The sequence below is a fragment of the Protopterus annectens genome, chromosome 1.part1 (genome assembly GCF_019279795.1).
Source record: "Protopterus annectens isolate FY-2018-M chromosome 1.part1, PAN1.0, whole genome shotgun sequence".
In the NCBI taxonomy this organism is placed as follows: domain Eukaryota; kingdom Metazoa; phylum Chordata; order Ceratodontiformes; family Protopteridae; genus Protopterus; species Protopterus annectens.
The window spans coordinates 568,858,433-568,881,214 of NC_056726.1; the positions used below are offsets into that span (position 1 = coordinate 568,858,433).

General features: G+C 36.2%; 1 protein-coding gene across 1 annotated transcript in view; it reads left to right on the forward strand.

The window, feature by feature from the left end:
* The window catches only part of LOC122814881, a 1,525,389-nt gene that overhangs the window by 870,160 nt on the left and 632,447 nt on the right, over positions 1 to 22,782 (forward strand). Inside the window, exons 15-16 of the mRNA XM_044087155.1 lie at positions 5,552 to 5,819; positions 10,646 to 10,679. Of these exons, the coding sequence (XP_043943090.1) occupies positions 5,552 to 5,819; positions 10,646 to 10,679 (302 nt within the window). The remainder of the gene's footprint in view (positions 1 to 5,551; positions 5,820 to 10,645; positions 10,680 to 22,782) is intronic.

The following is a 22,782-nucleotide window of genomic DNA, read 5'->3' on the forward strand; positions in this document are numbered from 1 at the left end:
GTTTGCAGTCCTCTGCGAACTTCATTAGCCAGAGGCCTTCTGTGTTAGCCTGTACTTCAGAGAAGTAGATACCAAACTGGAGAGGTCCCAGGACAGAACCCTGTGGTACTCCACTTGTCACTGCTTTGAGGTCAGATTTGGAGTCTGCAACTTTTACAGTGCGAGTTCTGTCAGTGAGCCAGCTGGCAGCCCATCTTGTGACGTAGGGATTTATACCTGGTTTAGTGAGTTTAGCTATAATTCCAGAATGGGGGATGGTGTCAAAAGCCTTGGCGAGGTCAAGATAGGCTGTGTGAACCACTTTACCCTCATCCACAGCTTTGGTGACTGCCTCAAAGAAGTCGATCAGATTCAGGTGGCATGATCTGCTTTTCACAAACCTGAAGTGGGTGGGATCCAGAGTTTGGAGGTTACCAATGTCTTTGTTTATGAGTTCCACAATGATACGTTCTATGGTCTTGCAGACCAGGCTCGTCAGGCTAATATATGTATATGTGTGTATGTGTGTGTATAGCTATATATATATATATATATATATATATATATATATATATATATATATTGGGGGCTTCACCCCCCACACCCCCCAATGTGGGGGGCTGTGCCCCCCACACCCCCCCTAACTATATATATCAACTCCAGGGTTGCACAACATTGGGGAAGAGGGCAAATCTGCTTGTCGACCAAATGAACTGTCGACCAAATGAGTGTTGATTATATGAACTGTCGACCATGTGAAGAGGACCCATATATATATATATATATATATATATATATATATATATATATATATATATATATACTTTGAAACATTGAAGTACACAAATCTTGAACTGCTAAGCATCAATCCTGAAAGATCAAAAGCCAGAACACCAAAACAAATAAAACACTAACATTTTTGACTAGGGGGCAAGCTACCCTGCACCCCCCCACCCGCTAATTATATATAGCAGCTGTGAGATCACTCTACAATGGGGAAAGGGATAGACTTAACATTGGCAGAAGCAAATGAGTTTTGATCATTTCTGCCAGTGTAAGAAACATTTGACATTACAAATATTCAATTATATGGGATGTTTCCATATATACATACATATAGATAGATAGACAGATAGATAGATAGATAGATAGATAGATAGATAGATAGATATTGGTATGTGCATGTGTGTGTTTGGGGGGGTATGTGTGTATAATCACAAATGAAAATAGTTTGTTATAGATACACTGATTGATAACAAAATATGTACCCAAACATATGATATTATCAAGAAGGGATACTACAATAATACTTTACCTACAAAATACAAGGAGAGGGATTATGAACATTTATTTTAATTAACTGAGTTGGGAATACTAAACAAAATGTAATAGATGGGGAATGGGATAATGAGATTTTCCTGAAAGAATAAGAGTATTGGTGGAAATTGAGAACATGTGTACTTGTGTCTGATCTTAATGCTAGCACCTAAAAAATATTCACATGGAAATATTGGCAATATAACATATTACTAACACAAACAGGTAATACTGAATAGTTTTTAATGTTTACTTCAAGTCTGTCCCCCAAGAATGAGTTTCAGATTCTGCTTTCTGTCACCTATGGTCTCTGCTTTCATCTGTGCCCTTTCTCTTACCCGTCATATTGTTATCATTTTAAATATGGTACACCTATCTTGTAAAATGTGCCCCCATTTTAAATGTGCAGTATTTGAACAACTTTAAATATGTGTTTATTTATGGAATTAGAGAAGTCATCAGAACATTTCTTTTTGACTCAGAATTCTTTGAAGCATTTTCAAACCTAGGGATTGCAGTTAGCCACCAGAGTCTCTAACTGTCCCATAGACACCGTTTTGCAGGAGCTGCAGTACACTAGTATAGGTAAATGTAGAGCTCTGAGGAAGTCATTGTTTTTTGATGAAAGCACTCAACATTGCTGGATGTAGAGCATTTTATTGTTCTGGAATAAAAAAAATATTTTATCCTAAGTCCGAGTGGTGCGGGTTATTCATTGTTTTGGTGTTTTTTACGCACCAGCACACCATTTTTTGTGTTAAATGTAGAGCTTGACAGCATCTCTAAACTCCTACCCACTGGTAACTCTGCTCATTCCAACTCTTCTGTGTCACCCTCAAATCCCCCTAAACCTCTATGCACTTCGGTCTATCAGCATTTTATATTGCAAACTATTTCTACTAAATATATCAAATCCCTGCTTCTTAAACTAAAACCATGCTCTTCCTCAACTGATAAACTCCCCCTCAATTTCTGAAAATTGCTGCTGACTCTATTGAATATCCTGTATCTATCTTAATCAACTGCTCCATTTAGGAATCTACTGTACCAGAAATATGGAAATCCTTCTATACCACTCCTCTGCACAATGGTGGCAACTTTGGTGAACCCTCTAAATATAGACCAAGTGTTATTCTCTCACCACTCTCTAAGATCCTTGAAAAATGTATACATACTCAACTACTGTCCTATCTCATTTGAGAAAATCTCCTCACCCCCTTGAAACATGGTTTCCACCCTAAAAACAGTACCTCGACTGCCTTACCATCCTTTACTCAAAAGGCTGTAGAAGCTAAGGACAACAACCTCTTCACCTCCTGTCTGTTCCTTGATTTCTCTAAAGCCTTCGACACTGTGTCTCATCCCATCCTTCTTAACAAACTCTCAGACCTAAAACTCTCTCGTTCTACTCTTGGCTGGTTCCAGTCCTAACCTACAGGTAGAAAACAAGCTGATAGATGGCATCAGGCTTTCTCACCCTTCCTTGCTGTTCAAACAGGAGTACCCCAAGGCTCCATACTTGCACCGCTCCTTTTCAGCATTTTTACCAACAACCTACATTCACCCTACAGTTTCTCATCTGTAATACAATATGCAGATGACTCTACTCTCTTATCTATCTCCAGTACTATCTCTGAAATACTCACACTAACACAGAATTCCTTTATCTATGTTGAAAAATGGCTCAGACACAATCAACTAATCCTTAACCCTAAGAAAACTCATCTCCTTCCCTTCCTACATCAGACACTCTCTCACCTTAAATCCAACTTTCCTCTTTCCTCCCTAGATGGCACCACTACCCCCCGCCTCGCACATCAAACTCCTTGGGGTAATAATTGATGACCAACTAAAATTTGACTTACAAATACAACAGGCCATCACAAAAACTCACCAAAAACCTGGACTACTTTATAGGAACAAAAAATTCCTCACTACTGCCACTAAACGCACTCTTGTGCAGGCATTTCTCTTACCAAGTCTTCTATATGCTTTCCCCATCCTTACCAATATCCAAACTAGCTCAGTGCCGAAACTGGAACAAACATACAACAAAACTGCCAGATTTATTCTAAACCAACCACTCTCGTCGCATCACTGCCTCTCACTAAACAAACTTCAGTGGCTGGAATTAACACACCTTCTCCTACAATCACAACTCCACACTACCTTTTCTATACTGAACAACCCCTCTGCCTGCCCTCCTCTCCCCTCCCATGTTACTCCCTACCCCCCCCCCCCCCGGCCTGTCCGGAGTGCTGATCAGCATCTGCTCTCAGTTTATAAACACAAAAGGAATACATTGTCAAACTACTTTACAAACACTCTGTCTCACTAAATTGGAACAAAAATCCTCATCATATTAGATCCAACTTTTCCTTTCTCTGCTTTAAAAAGGAGCTTAAATTCCACCTACTAAACTTGAATTGATGCTGTTGTCTTGACCATACATAGTCTTAGCCTGTCCTACTGTATAACCTGTTACATCTCCTAAATTTCTTTCTCGGTTAGTAACTTCTGCTTAAACTAACCTCCTAAACCCTCAGCTGTACTACTATAGCCCCCTCCTTTCCCTCCCCCCTCCCATTCTGCACACTATTTATCTTTTCCCCCCACTTCCTACCAATATCTATACATTGTCCTTGTTTTGAACAATTATCTTTTTGTTTTTACTGTCATATGGAGTAAATTGTTAGACCATTGCTATCAGTGCAACTTTTAATGTTCATAATTTTTTTCTTTTGTTTTTCTCTTTATAATTAATTTCGTATTTGCAGTGTTATTTTTAATATTTTTTTGTCTTGTATGTTTATCTTTGCTTATGTTTGCTGGGGCTCTTTCCCCTGGGTCTCCACTGAATACGGGTTGCTTACTATCAATACAATGCAAATAGTTAATAACCTTTTCTTTTTTACAATTATTTTGTATTGTGATTGTTATTTAATATTTGTATATTGTCACTTTATCTTTACCTATATTTACTGGGGCTTTTCCCTTCGGGTCTCCACTGAAAATGAGTTTGTTTGTAAACTCAGTTGGACTAACCCAGTTAACAAATGTGAAATAAATAAATAAAAATAAAATTGCTGAAGAGACAAAATACATGACTTGATTTTATCCATAATCCAGCATCAGATTTGATTCTTCATGGACAGAGGTATGTAAGAGTTACTGAACCTCTTTTCTGAGGATACAGGGATCCTTATTCATGCATAAAATATATGCTGTTACTCATATTTTTGGATCTTGTTTCCTTTCAAAATGCATTGCTTTTGCCACCTATTTCTGAAATTATGTGTGTACTTATATTTCAAAAGTCATTAATCATAAATTCGATGCCATAATAGTATTGTTATGGAGTTTGTGTTTTTTATTGGCAATTTAATTCATTTCAGTCATGTCTAATATACCTCCCTCTCTTTATGTCTATCATTTTTGTACATAATGTGTTATTACACAACAACTGTGGCAGGGCTAGCCACTCAGCAGTGTGAGTACTGGCTCTAGATGATTGGCACTGTTGAGGTGACACCCTGACCCCATATGGAAACATTTTAAAAAAAGTGCTTGTAGATGGATGGATGGATAAATACACCTCAGTAAATGCCATTGAATTGTATGCTTCCATGTTATTACTACATTGTAAACTTTATTTTACCTACCTTACCAAAACATTGCCGTTGTATAACTTTTTATACTCTCTCAGTACTCTTTGAATATGGATACTATTCATGTTTATTTGCATTTTTCTACATTTAATTTGCTTTAAGGTTGAATATTGTTTTCTTCATGTTCATTTTTGGCATAAATTTAATATTACACTCCTGTTATGAGCCTGAAAACTGTCCCATTGGATCAGTGCTCTAACCTGGCCAACAAATTATAAATACAATAAAACAAAATGTACATGCAGTTCAGATCTTGTTTGCGTAAAGTTTTACTTAAGTGTTTAGATGCCGATGCTTTGAAAAAGTGAATATAGAGATACAGAACTTATTTAATATGTATCCATTTACACATGCGCATACACATATATTACTCATGTAGCTGTTGATTGAATCCTGTATGAACAAAATAACATGTGACCATCCTTTTTTCAGAAATATTTATTTTCCCTTGTTGAGTTTAGCAATGCATTTCTAGAGCTTTTATAATGTAGGCATGTACTGAATTCTAAATGAAGTATACTGATTGAATGCTAATGATTGTCGCTGTCAATATTTAAAGTTTTGGCAATTGTTCCTTCTGTTTGCAGATCTCACCAAATAATCATACTCAATACTACACTAAATGCCACAGAAACGAAATTAGGAGAGATCTGCAGGTATTCAGATCTACTGTCATGCAATATCTCTAACATTGGGCATGGTATATGTATAGCAGCTGAAATTCCTGCAAACCTCACTGATCGGCTTGTCTTCAGAATAGGAGATAATGAAATATATGATGGTTATCAAAATGTACCTCTTAGTCCTGGAAAAAATTATACAGTCATTGTTCGGAGAGCGAGCAAAAGGAAAACGGTAATTATTCTCATATTTTTGTGTGTGTAAAATTGGCAATTTTGTTAATGACCACATTTGCTGAAACATACTATGCATTGACCCTTCTTAGCAGGAATTGCCATTTAAATCTCAAGTACTATATTTGACTCTCTCTTTTCTTCTACATCGCTTTTTTACAAACCTTCTAACTATTGTATGACCATATAGTCCCTGAGGTCATATCGCTTTGTGTGTTTTGATGATTGTTTGTTTTTAATTTATTATTACAAATTGTCTAGTTTTATATTGTATGTTTATTTTTCTTTTACCTTTTTGTCCATGTTTGATGTTGTGAATATAAATTATATGGCATTCCTAGAAAATAAGCTCCTTATTTTCATATTATGTACCTGGCAGTTTTCTCCACACTCCTATGATGAAAATTACTTTTGTCCTTGTTAAGAAACGCAAGTAAATAAATTAACTGTCTCATCCAAAATATATCAACTTAGGGATTAACAGCCCTCCAACACCATATACCTTTACTGGAACATAAAACCAAGCACCTAGCACAGTGATAGAAGTGACAAGCTTCAGATCTTTTCCACATCAGAGGAGACAGTTGCCTACTGACCCCTGACAGACCAATAAGAATATGCAAAGCACTCATTGTTCTTGTAACAGGAGTCTATATTCTGGTACAGTTGGGCTGCACAGCTTGCTTCCTGAAATAAAGTGCAAAAATGCAATCCAGTTTAATAGATAACAGTGTACAAATTACCATTGCTTGGCCTACTGTGGAATTAATGTGATGAACCATGATGGTGTTCCTCATTTAGCAATGTCAACATTTAACTGCAGTGTGGTATATGGTCTTTATGTATGACCTCACTATATTGAATAACACCAAACTATAAAAATCTAATTTATTTCTCTAAAGCTTGAATTTTGGGCCACAGGATAGTTAACAGACTTCCTAAAGTTGACCATACAACTAGGACCTTTGTGTTTGCTTACTTTAGAATTAGCCAAGTCATCTTAGCTAAGTCAAGGATCTCTGAAAGGCAGCTATTAATGATAACTGTACATTGACTGACTGTGGTCATATACATAACAGAGGTGAACCTAGTAATGCACACAATGATGAGACAAAAGTCGAAACAACAAGCAGTTTTGAACAGAGGTAATGATAGCTGTCTGTGCAGCAGTGTCAGTAAAGTCAAATCATTAACCTATTACATTTTGCATAATCATCCGCTGCTTTGGTTATGTGCCCCTTTGTCTTTTCATGTCTTTATATTACCTACAAGCTGCTAAAGCATCTTGTATCAGAACCCACTGAGCTCTCAAGTGGACAAATTCTCAACACCACCACCAAATCTAAATTTCTGCTATTTGCTACACCAGAAAGGCTGAACAGCATCCCCCAAGTGTGGGCAGAATCCTTTCCAGTGGATACATCCTAGAAAAATGTACTGTTTCAGATACCTGATGATCTAGCTAAACCCTTATGAAAATTCATGTCAAGTATCATAAAATAAAGCTCAACAACAAATACAGGGAGACAAGGACATTCACTACTTATTTCTGTCTTGAGACTAGAACCATCAGTGGTATTTTTTCAGCTCTGAAAAGCTTACAACTCACATTGGATTTTCAAACATCTACAAAAAGAAACCTATACTGCAACATATAGTGATTTTTTAACTCCCAAAAACGTATATATATGCCAATTTCAGCAAAATGATATCTACATTTAAAAACTAACCCTAAAGATATATTAGCAAATAATCTTTGTTGTTCTTTTTGCCATAGGTAACAGTGGCAATGTTAAAAGGGAGGACTGTTTTGTATGCAGAATTTCCTTCTGCAGTATGCATATATATGCAATGAATGGACATACCAGTAGGGCCAACACAGTGCATAACTAAAAGATGTTTAATAAATACATTTTTAATTTATGTATTTATTAAACTTTTTCCACTGAAACAAACAAAAAATTCAGCTACCATAAGTGTATAATTTATTAGTGGGAATTCATGTATATTTGTGTGCTATGGAGTTTGGTTGGTCTGCACTAGAATGGTATAACAAAGTCCTCGGTGAGTCATAAACATGCCTATAAAACAGGGTAAGAAACCTCTCGGTGGCCCTACCCAATTATGTACAAGGCTCTCACATATACACATGACTGTCCAGGACAGTATCTGATTCTGAGACACCACAGCGATTGCAGAGAGTTTGTTTCTGGCACTTAAATTATCAGAGGAGAATCACGTACCTACATTTAGTGTAGCTCATTTGTCTTTTGGATTATTTCTCAGTTTAGAGCTGAACAACAACATCAGTGCAGAACATAACGGGAAAAAAAACCCTTGGCATAGTGGAAAAAAACATGCTACCAGCAGAGATGTTCCCTGGGATTTAAGCAAACCTGATACCACAACCATGCTTGTCTTAACCACACCACAGTGCCACAGCTCTCAGTAAAAGAAGATCTGACAGCATAACTGCCACATGCTTAATGTGCATAATGAGTGGAAATGTTTTACAAGCCCCTGTGTGTGCATAATGGCAGAACTCAGGAGAGAACACCTACTTAGTAAGGAATGTAAGACACATCATTCTTTACTGAGTAGCTTTTCCCTTCTGTGGAGCATAGCACTGTCATGTTACCCGCTGATTTATGGTATTCCTACTTATGTCTCCTGGAGGCACTGTAAAATATTTTAGAAATAGTTATCCTTCTTTTATTTCCAATAAATCATTTCTATTGCTCAGAGAATTTCTTTGTGTGTTTGTTTTTTTCTCTGTCTCTCTCATATTAGATCAGCATATCCCAAATTTGTGAGGAAAATTAGTTGTAATTCTCTTCAGGCAAAATATTTTTTTTTTTGAGGAGGAAGTACTTGTTGTGTATAAGGCAGAAGAAATAAATGAGCAAATAGAACGGAGATGTAGAACAAAAACTGAGGAAAATGAAAGGAACATGTGACATCTGGGAGGGGAGAATAATTAAAGGGAAAGTGAGTCACATAACCCTTGGACAATCACCCAGTGGCAGAGGTGGAGTATATGATAGTGATGGAGTTCAGGAATATCTCAAAGTAATGGTAGTTGGGATGGTGCATCTCTAGGAGGTAAAGTTAAGCAGGTACTAGTTGAGATGTAAAGGCAGACCAGACAGATAATAGCTCTTCTGTCAGCATCTGCATCTTTTTATATGTCAGTTGTTCCCATTAATTAATTGTTAACATAATAAGATTCTAAATCTGTGGCCAAATGTATCTCTTTAAAGCACATACTAACTGAACTTTTAATCAGCCTATGCAGTTTTTGAGGCAATACGTCCTTCTTTCTTGTAAGATAACTTCCCTGAATTCTTACAACGATGTAACAGTCACATGATGTATAATAACATGTAAACCAAAATAAATTGCGGCTTTCTGTTGGGTCTCAGGGCTGTAGGATTATTGCAACTTACACTAAGCTGACGAACGGTGATTGAAAACAAGCCCAGACAGCCAGTTGTTAGCAGAGATGTTGGGGAAGTGGATTTGGGCATTCTGAGGAATGCAAGCTTTTGTATAAATATGTTATTCATAAGAACAGTAATGTCTGCAATTTATGAAATTCATGGACAAGAATAACTATGAACTTTGACATCTTTGAGCATCCTTGTTTTTTTTTGTTTTTTGTTTTGACTGCAGTGCATTTATGGTCCTGTAACACCAGAATGCAAACAAAACACACTATGAGAAATATGACTGAAGGCCACCATGGAGGCTTACCATACCTGAACAGCAGCTTTATAGGTTCATAGGTTCTTACTAAGCTTATGACCAACAGATAGCATCAAGTAATACAACCACAGCCCCCAGTACTGATGGGAAACTAAGACTCTCCCCTCTTATGTAAGCATTCTCCACATATGACTACAGAAAATTTGTAATCACCTGTCCAGTCATCCAGACTTGTTTTAAAGGTTAAGGAAGTACTCTGCTTGACAGGTAAAAGCAGCATCTTTCAGGAAAGGGGGCTATATTTGGTTAGGTATCTGTCATGCCATGTGGTGTTGCTGATGTGGTAATGTAGGTTTAGGTGTTGAGAATGGGTGTTTGCTTTACCACTCATTCTGTTAAGGAGAAATAGTTAAATGGGTCATTAAAGGATGGAAAGGTAATCAGATATCACTCTTCAGTATTATGCATGACACTGTGTAAAGGAACCAAGTTTTTTAAGACCATCAGAGTAAGAACTAAGAGAACTAAGACCTGAGATCTGTTTAGTGAGGAAACACTGAGGGCCCTCACTCTGATTTAGGTACTTGATGAGGTTCATGTCAACATGTGTTATATTCAATAGTGGGCCTAATAAGGAATGAATAAAGTCAGACTATATAACCTCCTTGGACTTTAAGGAGATACCATGGAGGATGAGCTGTGCAAGATAGAAGGATTTTTGAACCACTACAAAAATGTAGTGGTCAAAGGAAAGTATGTTATCAGCATACGTACCCATGTCCCTGTAGATGGTGTCAGACTTAAGTGGAATGTTATTCGTATGGTAAGTAGAAACGATGGTATATTTACTAATGGAAACTATGCTGTATTTCTTGCTGTTGAGGCTAAACTGGTGATTAATACACCAAACATATGGTAGGTATTTATTTACCAGGCAAAGACATATTTGTATGAGTAACATGATTGAGTATACCCTCAGCCCAGACAGTCTTGCAATGACCGAAGAAGTCTAAATTAAATAAAATAAACATGCTTTAGTAAAAAGAATTGATGCCAATATCTGTTTCAGAACAGTAGTGTCACTAAATGTTTCTTTCTTCCTTTTTGTTTTGTTTTTTTCAGACCACAACCTATTCCTGTGCACATTTCTCCTTTGGTGAGTACCATAAAGTCATTATTATTTTTTATTGTCATTCCTCTTACTATGGTATGGTCTCATGAAGCACATTTTGCAAACCTTACAGTGTTTTCATACTTCATTGTAATTCCATGTCATATTATTGGACAGAGAAGTGGTACAGCAGTTGCGTTGTCACCTCACAGCAAGAGGTTCGCAGGTTAGATTCTTGGCTGGGGTGCCTTCTGTGCAGAGTCGGCAGGTCCTCCCTGCATTCATGTGGGTTTCCTCCAGGTGCTCTGGTTTCCTCCCACTTTACAAAGACATGCATCTGGAGAGTTTCGCCCAGGCCTCCACTGAAAATTGGCTTTGTTCCAAGTCAGACTTTCCCGGTAAACAAGTGATAAATATTACTTAAATAGCATACTGTCCAGATTCTCAAAAAAAAAAACATCCCTATTACCATTTCAATATTAATTCCAAGTAGTCTCTTCAATGCCTATTAGAAAATAAAATTTCTACAAGATGTGGTAATGACTAGAGTAGAAATGCCGTTATTTGATTCTTACCAAAAGCTTGCCAAAATTAGTTTACTTATCTACATTCACATGATCATAACATTGATTTCATTTGTTTCCACTCATATTTGCATACAGTCAAATACCATAAAAGTTTACACTGATTTAATGACTCTATTTCTGTACATTTGTTGTAAGATTCATTATTTATACATTATGATTTTAGCCTACAGCAGATCGTTTTATCAGCACTTTGCTGTTTTATCCCACTGCCTACCTCCATTTTTCTACTGCATTAGTAAAGGATTACACATACTTCACAAAAATTGCAGTTCCCAAAGGGGATAGCACCTTTGGGTGCTCCTATGTGTATCCCTCTTTCAGGGCAGTGGGCCTGATGCCACTTCTCTTGGGCAACAAATAGAGCTTATACCTTATGACTATACACAAAGGATGTTATTTCTTTAGCAGCAGGTAGTGTGGAGTGACTCCCTGCAGCATCTCTAAGGGCACTGTACACTATTGCAAGGTCAATCTGCAATAAGATAGGAATTATTGCTGATCTTTTGCATGATGCTGACCTTGTTTTTATACCTGAGACATGATTTTAATGGTGACTTTGGTTTATATTTGCCTGCTGTCACCCCTTCTGGATTCTCAGTTGTGCAGTGCCCAAGGAGAGGTAGGATAGATGGTCTGTGCTGGCTGCAGGCTGAGTCTATCCCAGAATGTCACTGAAGAAAACAAGTCGTTTGAGCATGTCCTAGTTGCAGGAGCAAACTATACGTTTCTCCTTGTTGACTATTCACCATGTTATGTAAGGACATCAACAACTGAGCTGACAAGGAAGTCTGTAATCTCCTATAGTGATGTCCTTACCTAACATGGTGAACAACAAGAAGGTACATGCAGTTTGCTCCTGCAACTAGGACAACTAATTAAATTCATTAGCTAGGGTTACAGACAGAGACTGAAATAATCCAGCACCCAGTTGTGCTGGATGATTTCAGCCTCTGTCTGTAACCCTAGCTGCTGAATTTAATTAATTAGTATTTGTTTTCTTTCCCCATGTATTCATTTTGGCAAATGCTGTAGGGGTGGATGTGTAATACTTGTAATGAGAGGATACCACTCACTCAAGCATAATATAATCCCACATGGTAGCCCTGTCACATTTGCAGATGAACACTCACATTTTTGCCCTGAAGCCTATATATATATATATATATATATATATATATATATATATATATATAGATAGTTATGTTAAATGTTTTGATGTCAAATTAGTTTTCATTTACAGTTTGGCCATATGTAGGTGGTATTTGTTCATCATATAAGTGTGGAACATACTGAGGGGTTTCTTAAGATGATGGATCATGTACAGTGAATGAATAGGCTGTGAATTTTGATATTTTTATATTGAGAGGCCTATATACTTGACAGTTTTGTGTTCAAGTTGAGAGGAAAAAAGAAAATAAGCATTTATATGTATGGTGAAGTAAATATAGATCTTTAACAGATAAACAAATTGCTTTTGTACTAATTGCATTTCGAAAACGTGTTGGGATTGCGTGACATGTTACATTTATATGTTTCAACCAGTCAGTTTTAATGGTTGCCTTACGGCCCCTTAAAAGTTCAGTTACTTAAGTTCATGGTGCTGCAAGTAATGTAAGTCTCTAAAATAAAAAAAAAAAAAAAAAAAAACACCTTAGAGATGATTATAAGTATGTTGTATAAGCAGTCTAATTCTAGATAGCATTCTAGATAGTGCTAGTATATTCACCATCATCATTTATTATTATGGTTTATTTTTGTATATATTATGGTCTAATTTACAGATTTAAAAATCATTTTTTGGGACACATTTGAGTATTTTGAGACACACTAGAAGGTTTGTAGAAGTACATTAGATCTTTACAAATGAAAATGGCTGAAGCGCAGGATTTAAAATCATCCCTGGACAGTCTAGCCACGAATAATGATGGCTTAACATCTTTTAATGTGGGAAGGGGGATGGACACACCACAAATGGGTGGAGCAAAATCGAATTTAGAGTTGCAGTTCACACAATTAACAGAAATTACTAAAAAAGTATGTGCTAATGTTTGGCACAGAACATTGTTAAAAGCCTATTCTACGGCTAATATAGCCCCTAGAGGCCTTAGGGTCTATATAGAACCAGGGGTGGGGGTGGAGAATCAACAGTTTATGAATAAATGGCGACAAGTACAGTCGATTGCCTCAAATATGTTTATTCGATTATTAATTGAACATTATGAACAGCAACATGCAGTTATGGTAGAGAAGTTGAATCAAGCTTATGAAAACACAGTCCGATATTTTCAAGGCACAGCTTATAGTGAAAGATACACAGCATATGTTAAAAAGGTAAAAAAATGGAAAGAGAATTGTCAGATAGAAAGTCAAAAAAATTCCAAAGAGATTCGAATGACTATACAAACAATCAAGTTTGTTCATGGAAAAAAGCTAAGTAGACAGTGAGATGTTTGGAGGGGACTAATAAGGGGTCCTTTAGACCAAAAAGAAAAAGGCCAAGGTCCATATTGAGCAGAAAAAAACAAGACAATTTTAGTGTATCTGATGCATCATCAGGCTATTCAAACACAGACACTGAAACAGAGGAGGTGAATCCATAGTGTTGAGTTCCCCCATGTCCAAGAGATCTAGGGGCCCTTTAGGTGAGGAGGCAGGACACATCGTAGTCGAAATGAAAGAGATGTTCAGCAAAATAATCAACAATGGATAGACAACCATACAGATACCCAGGAATTAGATAATCAATTAGTAGTGAATGTGACATAGTATGATTTTTCACAATTGGACTATAGAGTGCTTAATAAAGGTTTAGGCTTTGTGCCTGCTGGCTATGTGTCTTATTTTGATGTAGTGAAAGACTTAAAAACATTCTGTCACAAGTTAAATTTGAAATATTATTTTTCTCATAGACCCCAGACTATGGACCAACCAGATACATTTAAATTCAGGAAATCAGATTTTCAGCCACCTTATTATGGGGTGGAAAAATATTTGTGGAACAGGTATTACAGGATTTACAACTGAATCAGAGTAACATATTCAGGAATTTTAAGGAAAATATGACATTGGCTGAGAAACAAGCATTAGAAAATTTGTGAAATAATGATAGACTGGTTATTACCAAAGCTGACAAGGGGAAGCCATAGTGGTTTTGGGAAAAGAGGAATATGAAAAAGAAATCAACAAACATCTTACAGATGTGATATCTTATTGTCACCTTCCTATAGACCCCACTATAGGATTTAAGCAAGAAATAGACAGGTTTTTGAAAAGAGCCAGAGAGACTGAATTTATCAGCATGGACCTTGAACAACAATTGACGGTAATTGATCATTTGCCCCAATATTTTTACTTAATACCTAAGATACATAAATCAGTCATTTCACCACCAGGACGTCCCATAGTAGCAGGATGAGGGTCCTTGATTGAATCCTTGTCAGTCTACCTAGAATCAAAACTGAAACCATTATTAATATATGTGTCAGCTAGGATTAGGGACACCAATCAATTTTTACAATTAATGGATGATTTGCAAATTCCAACTCAGGCCTATATGGGCACATTGAATGTCCAGGCACTTTATACGAGTATCCCACATTGGGGAGGAATAGCAGCTGTAAAATATTTGTTTGAGGTTTTGAATTACTATCAACCTAGAGAACAATAATTTCTGCTAATTTTGTTAGGGATAGTGCTGGAACACAATTCTTTCAGATATGGGTCTGAATGGTATCTGCAGATTAAGGGTACAGCAATGGGTGTAACATTTGTATTCATATATGCAGATTTGTTTATGGAGGTACATGTTATTTATCAACAAAATGAGTTCAAGGCTGAACTATTGATGTGGCGTAGGTACCTTGACGATTGTTGGGTGGTATGGCAGGGCGCATTAGATAGATGGAATAAATTTGTGGCTTTTCTTAATGGTAATAGGTATGGTATTCAGTTTAGTGGAAAAATAGATAGCCACAAAGTGGAATTTTTGGACATCATGTTTACAAAGGCTAAGGAAGGAACAGTACATACAGATTTATTTCGGAAGCCATTTACAAAAAATTCATTGTTGTGGGCTGATAGTAACCACACCAACCATATCATCACTAATATTCCTCAAGCTCAAGTCAAGAGACTTAAACATATATGCAGTCGACAAGAAGATTTTCAGGCACAGGCCCAAGAGATGAGATCTAGGTTCTTGGCCAGAAAGTACAAAGCCAGAGATGTGGATAGAGCTATGCATGCGACCAACTCTGTCAAGATCAAAATTGTTAGAGACCAGAGAGTTACCACAAAAAGACAATAATCAGGTTATCAGGTTTATTACTAAGTTTGGCAGAAACACCTTTAAAATTAAGAACACAATCCAACAATATTGGCATATATTAAAAACTGATAGGTTTTTGTGTCCATTAATAGATAGTCAGTGTTGGTTTGGATATAGGCGAGGTAAGACCATAGGTGAACATCTAGCAGACTTTAAGAAGAGTAATAAGAATACATCTATAAAATGGGAAAATAAGATAGTTGGTAGTGCTTTTTGTGGTCATTGTGTTTACTTGTAAGGTGGTCTCAAAAACTAAGTCACTTACCTCCATTAATACAGCAAAGGTGTATGATATAAGACATCTTATTACGTGCACTAGCGAGTGGGTGATATATATGGCCGTGTATCAATGTGGTTCTTTCTATGTGGGGTGGACTTCTTTAGGTTTAAAACAAAGAATTGCATTACACATCAGTGATATTACTTGTAAAAGGGTACGCAGTGCTTTATACAAACATACATTGATACATACTGGGGCCCATTTCATATTCCTGGGTATCGATACGGTAGTAGGGAATGAATTAACTATAACACTTGAACATAAAATTTTAATACAAAAAGAAAGAATGTGGATAGTGTATTTGAGGGCACTATTCAAACCAGGACTAAATGATCATTGGTAGGTAAGTTTAGTTCATTATAGGGATTTTTCAAAAATATAGGTCAAATAAATATTGTGGGTGAATTGTGATAAAATTGGTAAATTGGTATATATTGCTGTTGTGTGTGAAATGTGTTATGCACTGCTATGGCGTGTTCAATATATTCAAGGAGTACTAGTTGTAATGGGTATCCTGTGACTTTAAGAAGCCCAATAAGAAAAATGTATAAAATGGGTTTCTACCTTCCCGGTAATACACACTGATGACGCCAGTGGGTGAAACCTAGGTTTGTGTTTGATGTGGCAGATTGCTTGGCCATTAAAGAAGATTTGGAACGTTTTGGTGTGTTCTTATTTTTATTTTACCCATTTGTGTTAAAATAACTACAATAGTGCTAGATTTTCGGTTTGTGGATGGATTAGTATATCTGGGCACTTCATGCACCAAGCACCGGATGTTCGTAAGTTTGGAGTTTTATACACATATATAGATATATATATATACATATATATACATATATATATATATATAGATATATATACATATACATATATATATATATATATATAATATATATATAAAATCTATGTATATATATATATATATATATATATATATATATATATGTGTGTGTGTGTGTGTGTGTGTGTGTGTGTGTGTGTGTGTGTGTGTGTGTGTGTGTGTGTGTGTGTGTGTGCACGCGCGCACGCGCGTGTGTGTGTGTTTGTATGTATGTGTGTGTGAGTACCGGATGTTCGTAAGTGTGGAGATTTATACATAATATATATATATATATATATATATATATATATATATATATATATATATATATATATATATATATATATGTGTGTGTGTGTGTGTGTGTGTGTGTGGGTGTGTGTGTGTTTGTGTGTATATATATACATATATATATATATATATATATATATATATATATATATATATATATATGTATATATACACATAGGTCTACTTTAAAACACCGACATGCCAAAACACCGACGACGAGAACACTGAGACCGGAAGATCGACAACTGAGATGACCGACAGTTTAAAAGCCCGATGCTGAGAACACCGACATGTTAAGGTAAGTGTGTGATAGTGACAGACTTTACGGTTAGGGGCGGGTTAAGTGAATTAGGGTTAGGGTGCAGGTAAGGTAAGTGTGTGATAGTGACAGACCTTAGGGTTAGGGTTTGGGTTAAGGTTAGTGCATAGATAGTTGTGTATGTAAAGTTTAGTGTAGATTTGTAAGGTTTTTGATGTGCTTGTGTTGTGTGTGTGTTTTTCGGAAAACGTATTTGTTTTGTTTTGTTGATTGTCGGGATTGTGGTTTGTTGGGCATGTGAAGTTTCGTGCTTTTGAACTGTTGATCTTCCGGTCTCTGTGTTCTTGTCATCAGTGTTTTGGTGTGTCTGTGTTCTAAAGTAGACCCACACACATATATATATATATATATATATATATGTATATATATATATATATATATATATATATATATATATATATGTATATATATATATACATATACACATACATACACACACACACACACACACACACACACACACACACACACACACACACACACACACACACACACATATATATATATAAATATATATATACACACATACATACATGTAAACACACACATACTTATCTCTCTCTCTCTCTCTCTCTATATATATATATATATATATATATATATATATATATATATATATATATATATTTATAGACATATATAGGCAGTAAAATAAAGGGTATTAACTGTAAAATGTATAACAGAGGAGTGTGTTAATGGCTGTCCTTTCATGACATATAGTTCATTTAAGTGCAATTATCCTAAAGTAATTTGGTTGGTGGTTTGGAAATTAAATTTTACTCCTTCTGAACCTGAAGGAAGTGTGAAAAGCTTTTACATGAGGGAAAATAATCACAAAAGTAATAAAATAAGGTGAGAAATCCACATCTGGCACAGCTAAATATTGTTTTTCACTCTTTTATGTACCATGTAAGATTAACATTATTAAACTCTCTAAGAAACGGTTTTGTTTACTGAACAGCGGTTAGACTATAAATTGCTTGGTACTGAGGAGGGATGAAGTCTAGATATAATTCAGAGGTGGGAGACAAAACATAGCTTTGCCATTTGAGTCTGTGATGGGATGGAATAAATACACAACTATTCCAATGAAACAAAAGAAAACAAACGTACAACTGCCTTACAAACACAAGGTGCAAGGTTTGAATCTCACAAGGGATAATTGGCTAGGCTTACAATGGCTTGCAAGGGCAGTTAGCCTAGTACTAACCTATGAATTATGTTTAAAATTGGCCTATAAAAACCATTATGCCTTTTGGACCTGATTTCATCTATTAAGTCAGCCAATAATGAGGCTGTGTAGCCGCTTCTCATAAACATTTGTTTTAAAAATTCACATTCATTGTGGAAATCCATTTCAATAGTTATCATTCTAGCAGCCCGTACAAGTTGCCCTTTAATCAGTGATCTTTTTTGATGGTATGGATGGGTACTTGTGTAGTGCTAGAATGTGTTTTCATAAGTTTGTTTCCTGAAAATTTTAGCTTCATATCTCCCCTCCTCATTGTTTTTTCTTGGTTGTAGATCTAGAAAAGAAATATCATGTTCATGAAAGTTGTAGGTGAATTCTAAATATTGGGTGGTGTTGTTGAAATAATGCACAAGCTGGTCATTTTAAATATATGCTGTTATTCCTTAAATAGATATGACTAGCTCTTTAAATTTTTAGCTGGAATGTCATGTGACTTACTGAGCTGGGATGTCATATGACTTACTGAGAGGGTTATTTAAACTATTTCTTGTGAATGAAGTACTTGTATCTGATGAAGTTTGACTATTTGGTGTAGATGAAAAGCATAATAAATTAATTTGTTGTTCCAGACGTGGTGCCTTATTCTTTGAGATTTTATAAATACACAACTACCTGAAAGATTTTAGGATGTTGGGTTCCTGATTCCTGTTTTATTCCAAACAGGATCAGGATTCTGTGTCCTGCAACTATCTAGAATTAATTTTATACAGTGTCTGTTAACACCTAACTCAGTCATAATTTCATATCTGTACAAATCACTTTTTGAAATTAATGACTTTTGAGAACAGAGAAAAGGATATCTTAGGTAGATAAAATTGTCAGTCAGCCTAGGGCAGATTAAGGAGATGGTTTCTCATAGAAAGGGTACTTAGTGATTGTCACAATTTTCTCAAGAAGTTAGTTGGGTCACAAGTGTTGATGGAATACAAGACTGCACAGCTAACACACACAAAGTAATTCTTACATACATACATACATTCATGTGTATGTATGGAAGTATGAATATATACATATCACATATAGACAAGTGACAAAATTGCCTAAAAACCCATGATTACCACAAAAAAACCTCTGCTTCTAAAGTTATGTTTAAACTTATGTTTAAAAATATTTAGATTTGTCAGACTTTTAAACACACACGCACACATATAACACTTTGGAATCTCGAAATACTTAAATGTTGAATTTCAGTATTTCGAGACCAAAGTGTCAAATTTGCAGATGTGCAAAACTGCAGAATATCGAAACCGGAAATGGTAAACCCGCGGTACTGTCAGCACATTAGGTAAGTGTGGTGTTTTTAAGGATTTTGGGGAGGGTTTGTGTGTGTTAATGTGTCGGGGGTGTTAGGTGTGGGTTAGGGTACGTAGCTGAGAGTGTCAGTGTGTCAGTGTTGAGAGTGGTGGTGCTTGTATCTGTATGATATGTGTTTGTACGAGGGGGGGGTGGAATGTATGTTGGTGGGTTTTGTGTGTGCTGGTGTTTAGTCCGACCTCGGAGTTAGTATAAATAAGTAGGGAGGTCTGGGGGGTGCAGCCCCCCACATGGGGCATACAGGGGGGCTTGCCCCCTGCCTATTGTAAGTGTGTGTTTATGTTGTTGTGCGGAGGTAGGTGAAGTTGTGTTTGTGTGTGTGCTTTAACAGTCATGGTTTTGGGTCTCGCAGTTTTGGTTTTCCTGTTTTTGGTGTTTCGGCTTTATAGTCTCGAAATACTGAAATTCGATATTTCAGTATTTCAAGATTATAAAGTGAATCCATATACATATATATATATATATATATATATATATATATATATATAGATATATATATATATACATACATATATACGGGTCTAGGACCAATGCTCGAGTGGCCGTTTCACCGAATGTGAAATGGCCAGGCATACTTACACAAAAGTGCTTTTCACTGAAGAAGCACTTTCGCATAAGTATGCCTGTTGCGGTGATCGCACTACAGTGAGGATAAGGGAAAATTCCCTTTCCCCACTGTAGTGTGACCTTGGAGTGAGAATATAAAAGTAGGCAGGGTGTGGGAGGGTGTGGGGGACAAGCCCCCTTGCAAAAATGTAAATGTCATTTTTTGGTGAAAGCGCTTTCGTTAAAGTGTGTTCGGTGATAGTGGATTCGGACTGTTGAACTATCGTTCAACAGTCCTAGATCCATATATATATATATATATATATATATATATATATATATATATATATATACATACATACACACACACACACACACACACACATATATATACATACATTCACTTCATAATCTTGAAATACTGAAACATCGAATTTCAGTATCTCGAAACTATGAAACCAAATCCACAAAACACCGAAACTAAAAATCCCCGAGCCCAAAACCACAAAATTCAAAACACCGAACAAACCGCATACACTACACCATACATACACTACAACACCCATATCACAACATAAACAAACAAAAACTACACACATACACAACTCATACACACATAAGATGGGGGGCAAGCCCCCCTGCACCCCCTACTTATATATACTAACTCCGAGATTGCACAAACAGCAAACAAAGGCAAACTTACACACTCACATTCTCCAGTCCCTCACACACACATCAAGCATATCAGCACACTCAAACATACTCTAACCCCCACTCAAACCCCTTAAAAAAACACTCACTTACCTGACAAAATGCCTAGATCCATACACGGCACTGCGCACCATAAACACACAATCCCGGACATCATGTAGCGTAAGGCAATAACCACAAATTTGAGATATTCAAATTCGCAATTATGAACTTTCACAATTTTAAACATTCGGGTTTATAGTCTCAAGATACTGAAATTCGACATTTCAGTATTTCGAGATTATAAACAGCTCCTATATATATATATATATATATATATATATATATATATATATAGGAAATTAATCCAGGTGGCTTACAAATCTCTTATTAAAATAATTGGTAGTATTATATAATTTTATATGCATTAAATCTTTTCACCGCATGTGGGAATGATGGGTTTAATCCCAAACAATCAAGGAGATACAGATCCTTACTTGCTTTAGAAGTTCAGTTCAAGTACTACTAATTCTTCTCTACAACACGGACAATAAACTTTGAGATTTAAATCTGGCTTCATAAAACAGTATAGTTATTCCATAAATACTTTATGGAATTTTAGTTAAGGGTGACCAAATCTGCCATACATATTCTAAGCTGTATCTAATGAGGGGAGGAAAGACTGATATAGTGAATATCTGTGGATTCATCCTAGAAATGTATGGCCCCAATTGATAAACATTAGCAATGTGATTATCAAATGCTAGATTATCAGAAAATATTATATGCAACTTTGTACCGGTATCAGTCATTTCATTTAATTTCAATTTTATTGTGAATCACTCTGATTAACTGTTTGATTGCTTTGAATTTTAATTTGGTATTAATATTACTGCTAGTGGTAAGCCCTCTCTACCATTGACCATAGCTGTTTCCAATTCCGAGATAGACCTAGAGCAGTGTTTTACCTCGAACAGGTGCAGCACCATGGTTGGCTGTCAATCTGGCCTACTACAAATGCTAATGAGACATTGTGGGGAAGAGATATATGGCAATGAGTCATGTGTTCTCCTCCAGAAATGCCTGTGGTAAATGATTTATGCAGCAGAGAACTTCATAGAACTCCTCAGCTAAGTAAATCACTACATCCAGCCAAAAGCTTTCAATGAATGATTTTACACTGTTTTAATTGATAAATAGAGATTCTTTGATTCCCGCCACACTGTACATGCATATTGAATAGTAATTAACTCCTTGTCCTAAGTCACTGCTGATATACATGCATACTGCCTCTAAATTTATTTAATGCACACTGTCGTAATTGGAATTCTGTATACATGTTTACTTAATTTATTTTATGCATGCTGTCTTTGTAATTAATATTCTGTACAAGTTTACAATGCTTGTACTTGGGTCTCTGTATACCTGTGTAAACCGTTGCTTGTATTCATACTGACTACTATATAATAAATATTATTATTGTAAGCTTTGTTACTACATGTGGAGCTTTTGTCACTGGGCCTCCACTGAAAACGGGCTTCTGGCCCAGTCGGGCACTACCCGGTTAACAAATGTAATAAATAAATAAATAAATGATGACATATTACAGGTGAGTGACAGGTAGTTCATTGGACTGGTAGTGTTGAGGGGGAGTTGTCTGCATATATGGTATGTGAGTATATGAGTGGTGTCTAGTGAGTGTGTTAAGTGTGTGGGGCG